The sequence below is a fragment of the Cydia amplana genome, chromosome 18 (assembly GCF_948474715.1).
Source record: "Cydia amplana chromosome 18, ilCydAmpl1.1, whole genome shotgun sequence".
Taxonomy (NCBI): domain Eukaryota; kingdom Metazoa; phylum Arthropoda; class Insecta; order Lepidoptera; family Tortricidae; genus Cydia; species Cydia amplana.
This window is the reverse complement of record NC_086086.1, coordinates 11,201,896-11,217,037: the sequence shown is the minus strand read 5'-3', so window position 1 is coordinate 11,217,037 and position 15,142 is coordinate 11,201,896. Positions and strand designations below refer to the sequence as shown.

Here is a 15,142-nt window from a genome sequence, read left to right as displayed (position 1 = left end):
GCACGGCTGCATAATGACAAAAGGATCATCGTCACCTATTAAAAATAATTCTAATTGAACATAACGCTAGCGCTAATTGCAGTTTGAGCATTACACATATTTACCAGTACGGTACGAATAAAGCATTATGTGCGATTGTCAAGTCATTATATGTATTACAAATTAAAGATATCTTATTGATACGGTTTTAACACCCCCTGGCACTGATTAAAATAACCGACTTGGTTTCACATTACATCTCAAAACTTTTTTGTAGTAAAAGCGTTGCGAGACTTGCACCTTTTTACATGTAATGTTTTTGATTGGATCTCATCTCTTTTTGTAGGCAGTCCTTCTTTTCGGGTACTCATACCCATACTATGTATACACATAGTATGGGTATACATAGTATGGGTATGACTAAACATATCTTCATTCATACTCACATCGTACATCGTAGTGTACCTTTACTTTACCTACTATTTGTAGGAACTGCAACAGTAACTTTGTAATATCATATATTTATATGAGATTACAAAGTTACTTATGCAGTTCTCAAATCTTTAAAACGTGACTGATATTTCAATATTTTTAGGTTTACCTTTTATGTGGCCATTAAACCCTAACTCTGTACCAAATTTCAGCTCTCTGAGTTTATGGGAAGTACTAATTCTATTCTGATGATCATGAGTGAGTGAATGAATGAGTGTCATAAATGCGAAACTTTGCTTTCGCTTAACTTCGGAACTAAATGACCTACAGACTTGAAATTTTGGATTTTAAGTATGTGATTATAGCTTACTTGATGACGAAAATTTCTGCGTTCTGGTCTTATCCAGAGGTTCTCAAATAGGGGCCTGAAAATGCGGCGAAATGGTTCCAGTAAAGGATGGTACGGCAGTGTTTGCTTCGCGCTCGACTTGGCGGGGGCACTGCCGTGCCCCCAGATCGTTCTCGCTCTCACTTATGGCGCACCTAGGTCGCGGTACGATGCGGGAGTGTGTTATGGCTATTAGTTTCTTAAATATGTTCCAAAACCGGTATTTTTACTCCACTGTGCATCCCTAAATAGTGTGATTTGTAAAGGCATGGCAACACTAAAACGCCATAGACAATAAGACAATGCATAGACAAGAAATTTATGAGCCGTCAAGTCAAGTCAACGAGAGTCGTCAAATTCTATAGTGCTTGTACATATTTTCAGTTTTCCGCCAAAGTCCAGAGTCATTTATCTATATTTGCCAAAATGGCAGAAGGCCAGGATGATCCTAAAAAAATTACAATTACAGTAAAAACCCCAAAAGAAAAACAACAAGTAGACATCGAAGAAGATGCCGACATTAGAAAAGTAAGTACGCCACCATCGGAAACCTTACTCATGGCGTAATAACACAGATATTGCATACGCAATCAGTGACGACATTTATTCAATCATTAGGCAACGGGAGTGTAATTTGTGGTGATGATTTCAGTTGAAGGAAGCGCTCGGACCGCGGTTCGGAGCGGAACCGGAGCAGCTATGTCTTATCTTTGCCGGAAAGATTATGAACGATGCCGACACGCTGAAGCAGCACAACATCAAGGACGGGCTGACAGTCCACCTCGTGATCAAGACGCCGCCGCGGCCCGACCCGGAGGGCGGCCCGCGCCGACCCCCAGGTAACCAATCAACTGACGTGTATACAACACTATACCTACCTATTCAATATATGCTATGTCACCTTGTCATGTTTTCAATTATTATGTTTACCAGTGTAACAAATTTGTATGATTTCAGCTGATATTGGAGCTACTCCGTTTGGACTGAACTCATTAGGAGGTTTAGCTGGGCTTGAGAGCCTGGGTCTTGGGCAGAGCACTTTTATGGACTTGCAGGTAAAATGTTATTTCTGTCTGTTTCTAGAAATAAATAAAATAAATAAATAAAAATAAAATAAAAAGCCTTTTATTTCCTGCTACAAATATGTTATATGAATGTATGTTTGGTTAGTTAGATATTAGTTTTTAATGTATTTGGTTGTTAGTATTTTAGTTACTTAGTCTATAAGCAGGAACCCCTTAGGTGAAGGCCTCTTCCAAAGCTAGCCATTTTTCTCGGTCCTGAGCAGTTTTTTGCCAGTTCGGCCCGGCGATTTTTCTTATGTCTTCGTCCCAGCGTGCAGTTGGTTTTCCTTGTCGGCGTTTGCCATCAGGCCCTTTCCATGCTGTTACTGTTTTTGTCCATCTGCGGTCTTTCAGACGCGCCACGTGTCCAGCCCATCTCCATTTTAACTTTCTTGCTTGAGCAAGAGCATCAATTGTTTTTAATTTTTCTCTTATTGTGCTGTGTCTTATCTTATATATCTTTTTCACATTCAGCATGCTGCGTTCCATTCCTCGCTGGCATGTGATTATTTTATTTTTTGCCTTTTCGGTAAAATTCCATGTTTGGCATGCGTAAATTAAACTTGGTATAAGGCATGTATCCATGACTTTCTTTTTTAATGTAATTGGCAATTCACTTTTGAATATTTCTTTATAATTCCAGTATTTGTTCCATGTACTTTTAACTCTCCTCTCTATTTCTAGTTCTTTGTTTGTGCTGCTGAACCCAATCTGTTTCCCCAAATATATATAATGATCAACATATTCTAATGGTTTGCTGTCTAATGTTATATTTATTTTTTTGTAGTTTGACATGGTTTTAGTTTTAGTAATGTTTACCTCAAGGCCTACTTGTTTGCTACTATTGTGTAGGGTTTCAATCATGTATTGTAGATTGCGGGCTGATTCTGCTAGTAGCACTAGGTCATCTGCAAACCTGAGGTGGCTTAGATATTTGCCTTGGATAAGTAAGCCTTTGTTTTTCCAATCTAGTTTGCAAATGATGTTTTCTAGTACCGCTATAAAGATTGTTGGGGATAGGGGATCCCCTTGCCGCACTCCTCTTTCCACTGGAAAACTTGGCCCAATATTTTCTAGCTTTATTCTGCTTGTGCTCTTGGTATATATATTCTTTAATATGCTTATGTATTCTATCTCTACGTTTTGATCCTGTAAGGTTGTCCAAATACTTTCATGAGAGACAGTATCGAATGCTTTTTGGTAGTCGATGAACGCAATATATAATGGTCGTCGAAATTCTTGGTATTTCTCAATGATTTGTTCTAACGTGTGTATGTGATCTATGGTCGAGAAACCCTTTCTGAAGCCGGCTTGTTCGATAGGTTGTTTCTTTTCCAGTGTGACTCTTAATCTTTGGTTGATGATTGTAGAGAAGAGTTTATATGTTGCTGGTAGTAGACTAATGGGTCTGTAATTGCTGATGTCCTTGTGGTCTCCTTTTTTATATAATAGAATAATATCAGATTTAGACCATTGTGACGGCGTTTCATATGTCTCTAGTATTTTGTTAAATAGTCTTTGTAGTGGTGCCACTAAAATATCTTGGGCTTCCTTTATAGCCTCATTTGTAACATTGTCAGCTCCTGGACTTTTATCTGGTTTCAATTTGTGAATGGCATCTATAATTTCTTTATCGTTTATTTGCGCTACATTTGGTTTGGTTTGATCTATTTCTATGACATTGCTGTGGCTCGGGAATTCTATCTCTGGTACTTTGTTTGCGGCACAAGCATATAAAGTTCTGTAGAAGTCTGTTGCAATATTAATGATCTCACTGCGGTCATATTTTGTATCACTTTGAGCCTTTAAACCTTCAATCCATGTCTTTTTTGTTCTCAGTTCTCTGTACCCTTTTTTTAAGCTTCCTTTTAGTTCTAAGTGCTTTTCGAGTGTTGTAGTTCTATGTTTCTGATAGTCCAGTTTTATGTACTTGCTTGTTAGTTTGTATAGTGCTTTAAGCTCATTTTTCATTGTTCGAGTTTTATTTTTTGTTTTTTGTAGATTTTGTTTTCTTTCCATCAGGTTTCTTGTGCGTTCTGAAATTATGTTTTTCTTAGTAGTCGGATTATTTGTTTTAGATACGCTTGGTAGACTGCTTTGGATTGAGTGTATTAATTTGTCGTGTAAAGATTGCACCGTGTCTTTTTGTTTATTCGCTAGTAGGACAGTTATGTGTTTTTCTAAGGTCTCTTTATAAGCTAGTATTTCTTCTTCGTTGCTAAGAGGACTGTACTGTTTGTTTTGGTATCTAGCTCTGCTTTTGATTGGCACTGTAAGTGATATTACTGCTCGGAGTGGTCTGTGGTCTGATGGGTAGTTTATGTTTAGTGTCCCTATGTTTTGAAATATTTGTGGTTGGTTTGAGAGTATAAAGTCAATTTCATTTTTATGTTGCCCATTTGGAGAGCACCAAGTCCATCTAAGTTTGGGTTTCTTCTTGTAAAAAGTATTTATGATAGCAAGTTTGTTTTCTAAAGCGAATTCCACTAGTTTTTGACCTCTGGTGTTCCTCACTCCATATCCATATTGTTTTGTAACAAGAGATTCATTTGTTTCAGGTTGACCAATTTTTGCATTAAAATCTCCCATTAGTATGAAATCCTTGTGCGCAGTGTTGATCGCTTCGTTTATGGTATTATAAAAAGAGTTGACCTCTTCTTCGGGTGCCGCTTCGGTAGGTGCGTAGACTTGTATTAAAGAAATCTGTTTATCTGGGAAGCTCATGTTCAGTAGAGCAACTCGCTCAGATAGTCCAATGTAACTTTCTATATGTTGCTTGAGATATGGTTTTATTATGAATCCGACTCCATATTTGCCAGGCGTGTGACCTGTGTGACAGATAATTAAATCTTCGTATTCGGATATTTCATTACCAAGTCGTCGCACCTCGGATAGTCCGATGATATCGTATTTTATGTTTACCAGAGCTTCTTTTAATTCAATTAATTTTTCATATGACGATAGTGTTCTAACATTGTAGGTTATGATGTTGAGTTGTTTTTCCTTTCTTTGGTTGTGTTTTAAACATTTTAAGGTTGATGAGGTTTCTAGAAATAAGATTCTTTTTAACTTTCTGTGTGAAGCAAAGTATAAGAAGAAATAAAAATTCTACAGTAAATTATTGAATTCCTTAAATATTTAATAGAAAGGCTGTGAAGGTTAATGAGAATATCAGTACATAATCAGGTTTCATTTTAATGACTATTAAATGAATACTGTGAGACAAATGCAGCATGTTATAATACAACATCAATTATATCAGCATTCATTGCATGTTTCATAACTTAAGTGTTTATAGAGTTAGAGCAAGCCAACTCTGCATCACTTTTTCAATGAGTTAAGTGCCAGTTGCACCATCCGCACAGACTGATCAATGTCACCCGGCGCGCCGTGGCACTTTACTATGAAACTTTCCATACAGCAAAATTTCGCGAACTTTTTAACAATGACAAACAGTTTGGTGCAACAGACCCTATTTGTGGCCATGTTATCATTAATGTTGAATTTCTATGAAAATATGACATTTATTATGGCACCGCCTCACTTTGTACTATTCAAGTTGTTGCAAAGTTAGCTTAGGCTAGACTAGTGGTTCCTAACCTGGGGGTAATTACCCCCGTGGGGGTAAAACTGGTATTTTACGGGGGTAATAAGCTAACCTAATATAACAATACAACAAACATACACGTTTTATTTTATATTACCATTGGGCAGGGCCCGATTAACCCTAAGGCATAGTAGGCAACTGCCTATGGGCCCTGCCTCGGTTAGGGGGCCCCACGCGCGCCAAATAAAAATATTTGTTTCATATGGTCAAAATAAATAAAAAATGTATGGTAGGTACCTAATGTCCAATATCAGTTTCTCAGACACACAATCATTAGATGATTATGTAAATTATGTTATTTTATAGCTTTTAAAGTATGTAATGTCGAGCACGAATTTCAGGCTCCTGATGGCCTAAAACCTCATCAATGGAGCCTCTTCGGCCCTCCGAGTAACTCTTGTACATATGACACATATTATTGTTGGGTAATATTTGACGATTGGTTCGTGTCAGAGCGCTGCACACTGCTTTCTTACAGCTCGATCCTCGGCGTCCGCTTTTTAACAAATATCAACATTGATTTCAGAAGCTTGGCCTTTTGCCTCGCATGAAAGCTCACCTCGCTGGTTATAAGTACGCTTTGGGCTTGTTAAGTAATGTGGAGATTGCTGAGCTCGACCTTCAGCCAAAAGTGAGGCTACCTCAATTATTGGTTTGTCTTCCAAATCTCCTCTTCTTCAGCTTAGCCTTTGGTCTCGCTGTGCCAAGCTTGGCCTGCGGTCTCGCTTTTTATTTATTTATTTTATTTTTTATTTTATTTTAGTACAATGGACATTCGTTGGCGTCTGTGCTCCAGCTGAGCTTGTCCTGAAGCACGGTTTTGACCTCGCATGAAAGCTCGCCTCACTGGGCAACTTCGAATTTTTAGGGCCGGCCCGGCCTTTCTAACACGCTCTCACAAATTTTTTCCAAAAAAATTCGCGCTCGCTACGCTCGCATTTTTTGCTGGTTGGCCCTGTACCTACATGGTAGCTTTACTGGTCAATGAATACATGGAAAATCATTATTAGTAGTTTAATTTTAATCATGTGGCTCAGCGTATGGTCTTACGGTCGGACAATCGCTGTTCAGCCTCGCAAAATATTTAACTACCTAGCGAAAAACACATCGCTCGGCTTGTTCGGATCGGCTCAACCGACATCTGGTTCCCTAGTTAGTCATAGGGGTAACCGGACTGAAACGGTTAGGAACCACTGGGCTAGACTGACTAACAAGTGTCTCATCAGATTGTAATATGTAATGAACATGGATCATAATTAGTAATTATCATACATAATAATTATACCATTTCCTTACCTTCCTGACCTGACTGCAGATAGAAATAAAATGTATTTATGGAAAAGTGTCTTCTCATTACAAGTATCTATTATGTTTACTTACAAGGAAGACCCAAGTCTGATTTCTTTGAAACTGTATAATGGTTAAAATAACAAACTCTCTTGTCCTTTGATTTTATGTATATCACAAAAAAGTACACACGAATTAGCACTTTTAGCAGTGTAAATGCTGAACCTGCCCTACCTCTGTTTTCTTTTTTTTTTTTCACTAAAATTTACCAGCTCAATTTATAATTCGTTACTCCACAAGTCCACAGTATAAACATCAATTCTAAATTCTCCAGCATCTCTACTCTACATGTTAAGCTACTCTCATACTTCACAAGTTCATGATGATGAGATGATGCATTCCTGTTATCCCTCATCAGGGACATAGGGCTTGCAGAAGAAACTTCCATTTGTCGCGATCTTGAGCGGCAACTTCCAGCTCTTTTCAGCCGAGACCAGTTGAGCCAGCCTCCTTCTCAACTGATTGCCTCACAAGTTCATACTAGCATAAAAGTGTAATTTCAGGCCCGCATGCAACAAGAGCTCCTGTCCAACCCGGACATGCTGCGCCAGGTGCTGGACAACCCGCTAGTGCAGCAGATGATGAATGATCCCGAGAACATGCGCACGCTCATCACCTCCAACCCGCAGATGCAGGACCTTATGGCTGTAAGTTTAGAAGTAGTAAAATGAACCCTAGAGTGCTCATGCTCATAGCATTTTGACACCCGTGGCGATAAAGCTGAGATTTGTTAAACATGGCACATTTGTCAAGGTATCTTTGTACTACTACCTATAATTGTTAATTTTTTTAATAGTTTCTGATTTATTTTATCTCATATAAATGATTACAAACACATTATTCTAAACAAAAGATCATGATAAGTATTCGCGGCAAAATGCTCCCAACGCGAACCCTAGAGTCTAGGGTTAAACATAAAGTAAAACCTACTTAAAACAATCGCGTTTCATACATTTGTCCGTATAATATGCCATTTTAAACTGTTCCCAGCTACTTGTTTTCACACATTTTTTCACAGTAAATACGCTTTTTTGGCGTGGTCTCTTCAGAATCTTCTTAAATGGGTTTTACTGTAAAGTAAGATGGTAATGTAAAGAGACCCAGCATACAGGCAAAGCTTGTTTTAAAAGGAAAACCATTAAATATATGATCATTGATCAATGAGTCATGGGAAATATTAAGGTAAGGCCTGGGCCTGGTACCATGGGTACTTCCCATAGTTTTTTTTTATACTTATGTATTGTTCTTTTATTATTCATATTATAAAATGCAAGTTGTACAGCGTTTTCATGGATGCATTCTAACGGAGGCAATTATAAATAATAATAAATCTGATGTACCTATGTGTCACAGTGAGAATTATATGAGACCTCTAGCTGCTGTGAAAAGGTACAAAATAGTACATAAATGAAATTCCTTGACTGTATATCATTCGCTAGGAATATTCAGATATATAGATTGGTACATGAGTCTACCTCTCATGGACACTTTCTTTTAACTGAAACATCTGTTGTGAATAAATTGAACACACCTACAGAAAAAGTTTTGCAAAAGCAAATTTTCAAAAAACAACCGACAAAGGTGTTATGATTTGAATGGTTTTCTGTTGGGTGGGAGTTGTAATATTTTGGTTTTAAATGATATGATTATAAGTTTAGAAAAAACTTGTGGCATTGTTTGGTTATGATTAAAATGAATGTTTGAGGATGGATGTCAGAATGGTATAACTACTCAATTAAACATCATCACCATTTATAACCCTACCACTTAAACGCGTTTGTTAATAAGGCAATTTTGTTCCATAATTAAAAGTACCTTAGATTCTAGATCATCCTTTTTAAAACCAACTCAGTTAAGTAGAAGGCCAGAAGTGTTTGTCCTACATCATAATAAGATGCATTGGAGTAAATTAGGACATGCATAAAGCATGCATGAGGAAAATTGTGGAAATGGTGTCATTTCGACAATCACATTTTATCTACTACACTAGAAGCAATTAATTCTCTCGCAAACTCTTATCAGACACCTTGATAAGTGTTGCGTTGCAGTAATAAGTCCTTCTACTTCATTAATATTTTCGAAATTACGCTTTACGCTGCTTCCAATCTTCTTGCTTTAAACGTACGCCCAAATTGCCCGAACGCGCCCGCTAGTTTGCTGTACATTGCGCGCCTTATGCGATCCTTGCACGAGTTGCGTTAATGAGGCGCGCTATCTTAACCAAACTTACGCGAGCACTCGCCTCGCATTTAGGTTGTCTGTTCGCACCTTAAAACGTACATGTTGTATGTAAAAAAGAACATAACAACACAAACAGTGTGACAGTCACCCCATTGACATTGTCTGTACACTGCACTCTTATCTAGGTTGTACTTGTGCACGTAAATAAAATTAAATGTTTAGTTACATGTGAACTGAACTTCATTACTCGTATTTCACAATGATGTTGAGAAAGAAGCATTCATATTACCGATTTATCATGTAAAGTCGGACGTTTTAAACTGTGGAATGTTTGTTGCTGTATAATTAAAATTATACAGGGTTTTTTTTTAATAACCTGCAACATTTTACGATTTGAATATATTGGTCATACTGAGATACTTTTACTATGGGACCAACCCCGAAATCGCGAAAATAAAATTGCCTCTTTCATAGAAAATATCAACACCAATTATAGTTGCCATTCAATCTGGTTTTTTACTAATATGGTTATGCTATTTTACTGGGGTATAGTAACAAAATTAGAGTTAACTTGGTACGCTTGGCAGTGACAGTATATGGTCCCGCCATACTTTACGTAAAACTTGGTGGACAAGTTTGCGTGGACAGGCTGCAATTTATTAATAGGTATATAGTACATTTACATCAATGTTGTGCACAGAGGAACCCGGAGATCAGCCACATGCTGAACAACCCCGAGCTGCTGCGGCAGACCATGGAGTTGGCGCGCAACCCCGCTATGCTGCAAGAGCTCATGCGCTCCCACGACCGCGCGCTATCCAACCTCGAGAGTATCCCGGGTACGTACTGACACGTGCTGCACAACCCCAGCAGCCCATGGAGGTGCGCAACCCCGCTATGCTGCAAGAGCTCATGCGCTCCCACGACCGCGCGCTATCCAACCTCGAGAGTATCCCGGGTACGTACTGACACGTGCTGCACAACCCCAGCAGCCCATGGAGGTGCGCAACCCCGCTATGCTGCAAGAGCTCATGCGCTCCCACGACCGCGCGCTATCCAACCTCGAGAGTATCCCGGGTACGTACTGACACGTGCTGCACAACCCCAGCAGCCCATGGAGGTGCGCAACCCCTCCGTGCTGCAGCTCATGCGCTCCCACGACCGCGCGCTATCCAACCTCGAGAGTATCCCGGGTACGTACTGACACGTGCTGCACAACCCCAGCATCCCATGGAGGTGCGCAACCCCAACGTGCTGCAGCTCATGCGCTCCCACGACCGCGCGCTATCCAACCTCGAGAGTATCCCGGGTACGTACTGACACGTGCTGCACAACCCCAGCAGACAATGGAGCTTCGCCGCCTCGATGATAGAAAAATTTAATTCCTCGTAGTATTTAATTCCTTTAGTAGTCTGCCCGTTTTCGACGAACGGAAGCTTTGGTCGGCCCGAGTACAGCAAGAACGTGAAAATGGGATTAGAAAATTTCTCTTGAATAGAAAAGGAAGTCAGCCATGCCATATGCATTTTGTGTGTGTAAAACTGTCATCGATCGTTCGTTCGTCTATTTACCTCTTGCATATTCTAGCGATAGAGAGGCAATTGAACGTACGATCGAAACTGTTGAAGGCTTTCTGATCTCAGCTTGGCCTTGATTGACTGTATATTTTTTCTCTCTCTTTATCAGGAGGCTGATAAAAAGGAACAAAAATTGTGTCTCCACGGAATCATGCCAATCGTTGCCGTTTTTAGCGACCCATTTCCATGTTTGGAATGGGTTTTACTATGCAGCCTTTTCCAAAAGACCATAATAAATCTTTGTACTCTACAAGTCACAGTATTTTTGTGACTTTTTAACGTTGAACCTGATCTTTAATAATTTAGGTGTATTTTTAGGAGGCTACAACGCATTGCAACGCATGTACCGAGACATACAAGAGCCCATGCTGAACGCTGCCAGCAGTATGGCCGGAAATCCCTTTTCGGGGCTAGTGGATAGTTCAGGTAAGCAGTCTATACTTTAATATGTATATAAATATATGTTTATCAATTTACAAATATTTGATGCTATTTGCAGGACAATCAAATCATGATAAATATTAAGGTCAAGATGCCGCTAACATAATTGTATAATTGTTAACTTTCAAGTTTTCTGGCACTGTTCATTAATACACCGTTTAAGTATGTTTGATTTATATAGATAATTCATAATTCTTATGTATTTTCATATTTTAATGTTCAGGTTTATATAATCCAATTAAGGAAACTGTAAGTCTACAATATTACTAAATGCTATTGTATCCAATGTAGCAATACGAGACTGTTTGTTTCTAAATAAATAAAATAAAAAAAACATAGAGCCCTTGGCGTTACAAATAGATGACGATGTTTGTCATATCCATCCTTTATTTTATTTATTAGGGCTAATTATATTGATGATAGCTGCTTCCCCAGGGACTCAGCTAAGTAAAAACTTACAGAACACTACAATACCCAAAAACTAAAATAACCTTTGTTTCAGACGGTACGAACCCGCAGCAAGGCGCCGAGAACCGTCAGCCGCTGCCCAACCCGTGGCAGCGCGGCGGCGGCGGCGGAGGCGGCACGGGCGGCGCGGGCGCGGGCGCGGGCTCCGGGCCCGGCCTCATCAACACGCCCGGCATGCAGTCGCTGCTGCAGCAGATGTCCGAGAACCCGCGCCTGGTGCAGTCCATGCTGTCGGCGCCCTACACCAACAGCATGCTGCAGGCGCTCGCCGCCGACCCCGACATGGCCAGCCGGCTCATCAACCAGGTACAATACAACTCTAGTGTAAAAATACCTAGTAGAGACTAGTAGGTAGGTGGTAGTGTGTAGATAGTGTTATTCTTAATTTGATTACTGGGCAAAGGCCTCTTACCTAGTTCTCCATGACTCCCGATTCAGCGCTTTTTCCGGCCAGTTGTTAAGAAAGGCGTCAGTCGTTCCGCCATCTCTGCCGAGCCTGCCCCGCCCACGCTTCTTCGTCGGCATCCACTTGGTGGCTATGTTAGCCCACCTATCCAGATGCATGCGATAGACGTGGCGGTTTTTTTTCCAACATCAGCAATGCGAGTTCCGGACGAGATTGATTAACTAAAATAAATATGTTTCTTCTAGAACCCCATGTTCGCGAACAACCCCCAACTCCAAGAGCAGATGCGAACCATGATGCCGCAGATGCTCGCCCAGCTACAGAACCCAGAGATGCAGCAGATGATGTCTAATCCACAGGTATATCCATGTCAACAATTAAATTTTAAAGACATTTGCACCGCTGGACATTTAATTAAATATTAAAATTTCGTTGACTAAATACTTGTGTGTGCACAGGCGTTGAACGCGCTGCTGCAGATCCAGCAGGGCATGGAGCAGCTGCGCACGGCGGCGCCGAGCCTCGTCACCAACCTGGGGCTCGGCGTGGGCGCCGCCGCCGCCCCCGCCGCGCCGCCGCCGCCGGCCACGCCCGCCCCGCAGGCGCGCCAGCAGCAGAACGAGGAGCTCTTCTCGCAGGTACCGACCCCCGAGTGGTAGTGTGGCTACAGATCTCAGGAATATTCCTGACATGTCAGGAATTTTGGCCTTATGTCAGGAATGCGGACGGAACACGAAAATGCCAGGATTTTTTTGATTTAAGGGGCCCCACGCCAATGACCTTCGATCTGAATCCCTTAGTTTTCTAATGTTTTTGTAGCTTCTCATATTAACAGCAATGGCTTTAAACAATGTAGTATCCCATATTTATTTCAAAGTTTATAGTCAAAGGAGATATTTGGCATCAAGGTGAACAATTTTAGGCCAAAAAACTGGTATTCTGGCCATAATTTTTGTGTATTCCCGCGCCAACCTGGGGCTCGGCGTCGGCGCCGTTTGGATAAAATGTTTTATAATCTAAGATGTTAGGCGAACAACCGCTAATTTCACCCAACTCTAGAATTTTTGAATTCTTCATCTGGTGTCTTAGAGTTGTATTCTACCTGTCCAATTCCTTTGTCCAATGTGTATTGCGTTGCGTCTCACATTTTTCTTAATGTGAGAGTGAGACGCAATAACATTGGACAATACCACCCTAATATTATTTGATCCACATTTACATATACGTGTGGTATTGTTACAGTTCATGCAGCGGATGGTGGCCGCCATGGCCAACAACCAGAACAACTCGTCGCAGCCGCCCGAGCAGCGGTACTCGCAACAACTCGAGCAACTGACGGCCATGGGCTTCCTCAACAGGGAGGCCAATCTACAAGGTGCGTATACAGAGGCACAGTACACTAAGAACAGTAGTGAATCTAAGGCCGCTCGGCAAGTTATTTACCTACTCTTGCGTTGGCGCTTAGGGTTGTCACTTATATTTTTAGTTAAATATGATTTGCGTATTATGAGTAGCACTAGGTTTCTATTTATATAATATAATGAAAAGTTCTATCAATTCATAAATGAGGTATAAATTAAGGCCGGTAAGAGCAGGCAAATGCGAGCGTACACGAATGCGCGCGATCACAGTCGCGGTACAGCCCACACTGCCGCCACCGTATTCCCCCGTATATTATGTGAATGTGTGCGTGGCAGCGCGTGCGTACACGGCGCCCGGCGCGCACGCACAAATTCAAGCCGGCAGCGACACATTTCTATGAAGATTCACTACTGTTCTTGTACTGTGACACAGGGGCTACCGTGAAAACCGCAAATTGCGGGGATCCTTCTCTTTTACTCCAATGAAGGCGTAATTAGAGTGACAGAGAAAAATGCCCGCAATTTGCAAACTTCGATTTTCGCGGTTATAGCCCAGAGAGTAGAAGTCTTATAATTCTGCCCTCCTTAGCTTAAAGGCGGTATCTCAAAAACAAATGAACTTGAAAATTGAACTTTCAGGTTACGATTTTAAGGTACATGTTTGCATTCAATTTTCATTGAAGACTGATTTCTAGCTTAGCAGGGCAGAGTTGGTGTGGCTTATATATGTGCACTTAGCCTCTTGTTTTACCACCAGCTCATTTTAGCCAACAAGTAATATAAACATTCAAAATTTAGTTTATTACAGTTACACCAGAATGTTATTTATTCTTTTGGTATATCTAGATGAAATAGTTTCCTGATAGAACTAGCGTTTGTGCCAAACAAAAGTTGTCAATCAGGATTCTAAGCGAATTTGTGTAAGAAAGTTATATAATAACATCTGTTAGATTAGCGACAAAAATGAATAAGTAATAATTAAACTTATAGGCACCCTGGACCTGGATAACCTCTAAATTCAATGTTAAATTTCAAACATCGTTTAAAATGACACAGGAGTTCCCTAGGAGCCAGCAGGACTCTGTTGCAACAACGGCGTTTAACACTTTCAATGCCGAAAATAATACGATTAATTAATAAAATTAATAAAAGTGCCGAAAACCCGACTATCGGGTATTTTATGATTTCGTTCCCAGGCCGGACGACCCGATAGTCGGGATCGTGCTACTACAGCTTTATATGACGACATTTTTGTGGCCTGGCGCGGACGTCTTGTTTGGCTGGGTGGCAATAATAATAATAATAATTTGAGCCTATATACGTCCCACTGCTGGGCACAGGCCTCCTCTCATGCGCGAGAGGGCTCGGGCTATAGTCCCCACGCTAGCCCAATGCGGATTGGGGACTTCACATACACCTTTGAATTTCTTCGCAGATGTATGCAGGTTTCCTCACGATGTTTTCCTTCACCGAAAAGCTAGTGGTAAATATCAAATGATATTTCGTACATAAGTTCCGAAAAACTCATTGGTACGAGCCAGGATTTGAACCCGCGACCTCCGGATTGAAAGTCGGGCGTCATATCCACTCGGCCACCACCGCTTTTCATATGAATGTGATAATAAATGAGTATTCGTTTCCAGCTCTAATCGCGACATTCGGCGACGTGAACGCGGCCGTGGAGAGGCTACTGGCGCTGGGGCAGCTGTCCATGAGCTAACACCGCGGCGAGCGCACGTACACACACACATAGGCCGCGCATACATACCGCTGCTCTCCTGGTACCAGCAACACTGTTAACTGACCATTGGTGAACTTTATGTCCTTGTGATAACGTTTACGAATTGTCAGTTAACCAGTGCAGACGATTGTGCCTGTAATAACATGTAGG

The 15,142-nt window shown here is 40.9% G+C and overlaps 1 protein-coding gene across 1 annotated transcript; it reads left to right on the top strand.

The window, feature by feature from the left end:
- Positions 1-1,096: 1,096 nt before the first annotated feature.
- LOC134656484 (ubiquilin-4) lies at positions 1,097-15,104 on the top strand. The gene is made up of 11 exons (XM_063512020.1): positions 1,097-1,327; positions 1,452-1,638; positions 1,757-1,854; positions 7,321-7,464; positions 9,699-9,837; positions 10,894-11,001; positions 11,519-11,790; positions 12,136-12,249; positions 12,349-12,528; positions 13,133-13,265; positions 14,895-15,104. The coding sequence occupies exons 1-11, from the start codon at positions 1,121-1,123 to the stop codon at positions 14,969-14,971; spliced, it is 1,659 nt and encodes a 552-aa protein (XP_063368090.1). The 5' UTR covers positions 1,097-1,120; the 3' UTR covers positions 14,972-15,104.
- The last annotated feature ends 38 nt before the right edge of the window (positions 15,105-15,142 follow it).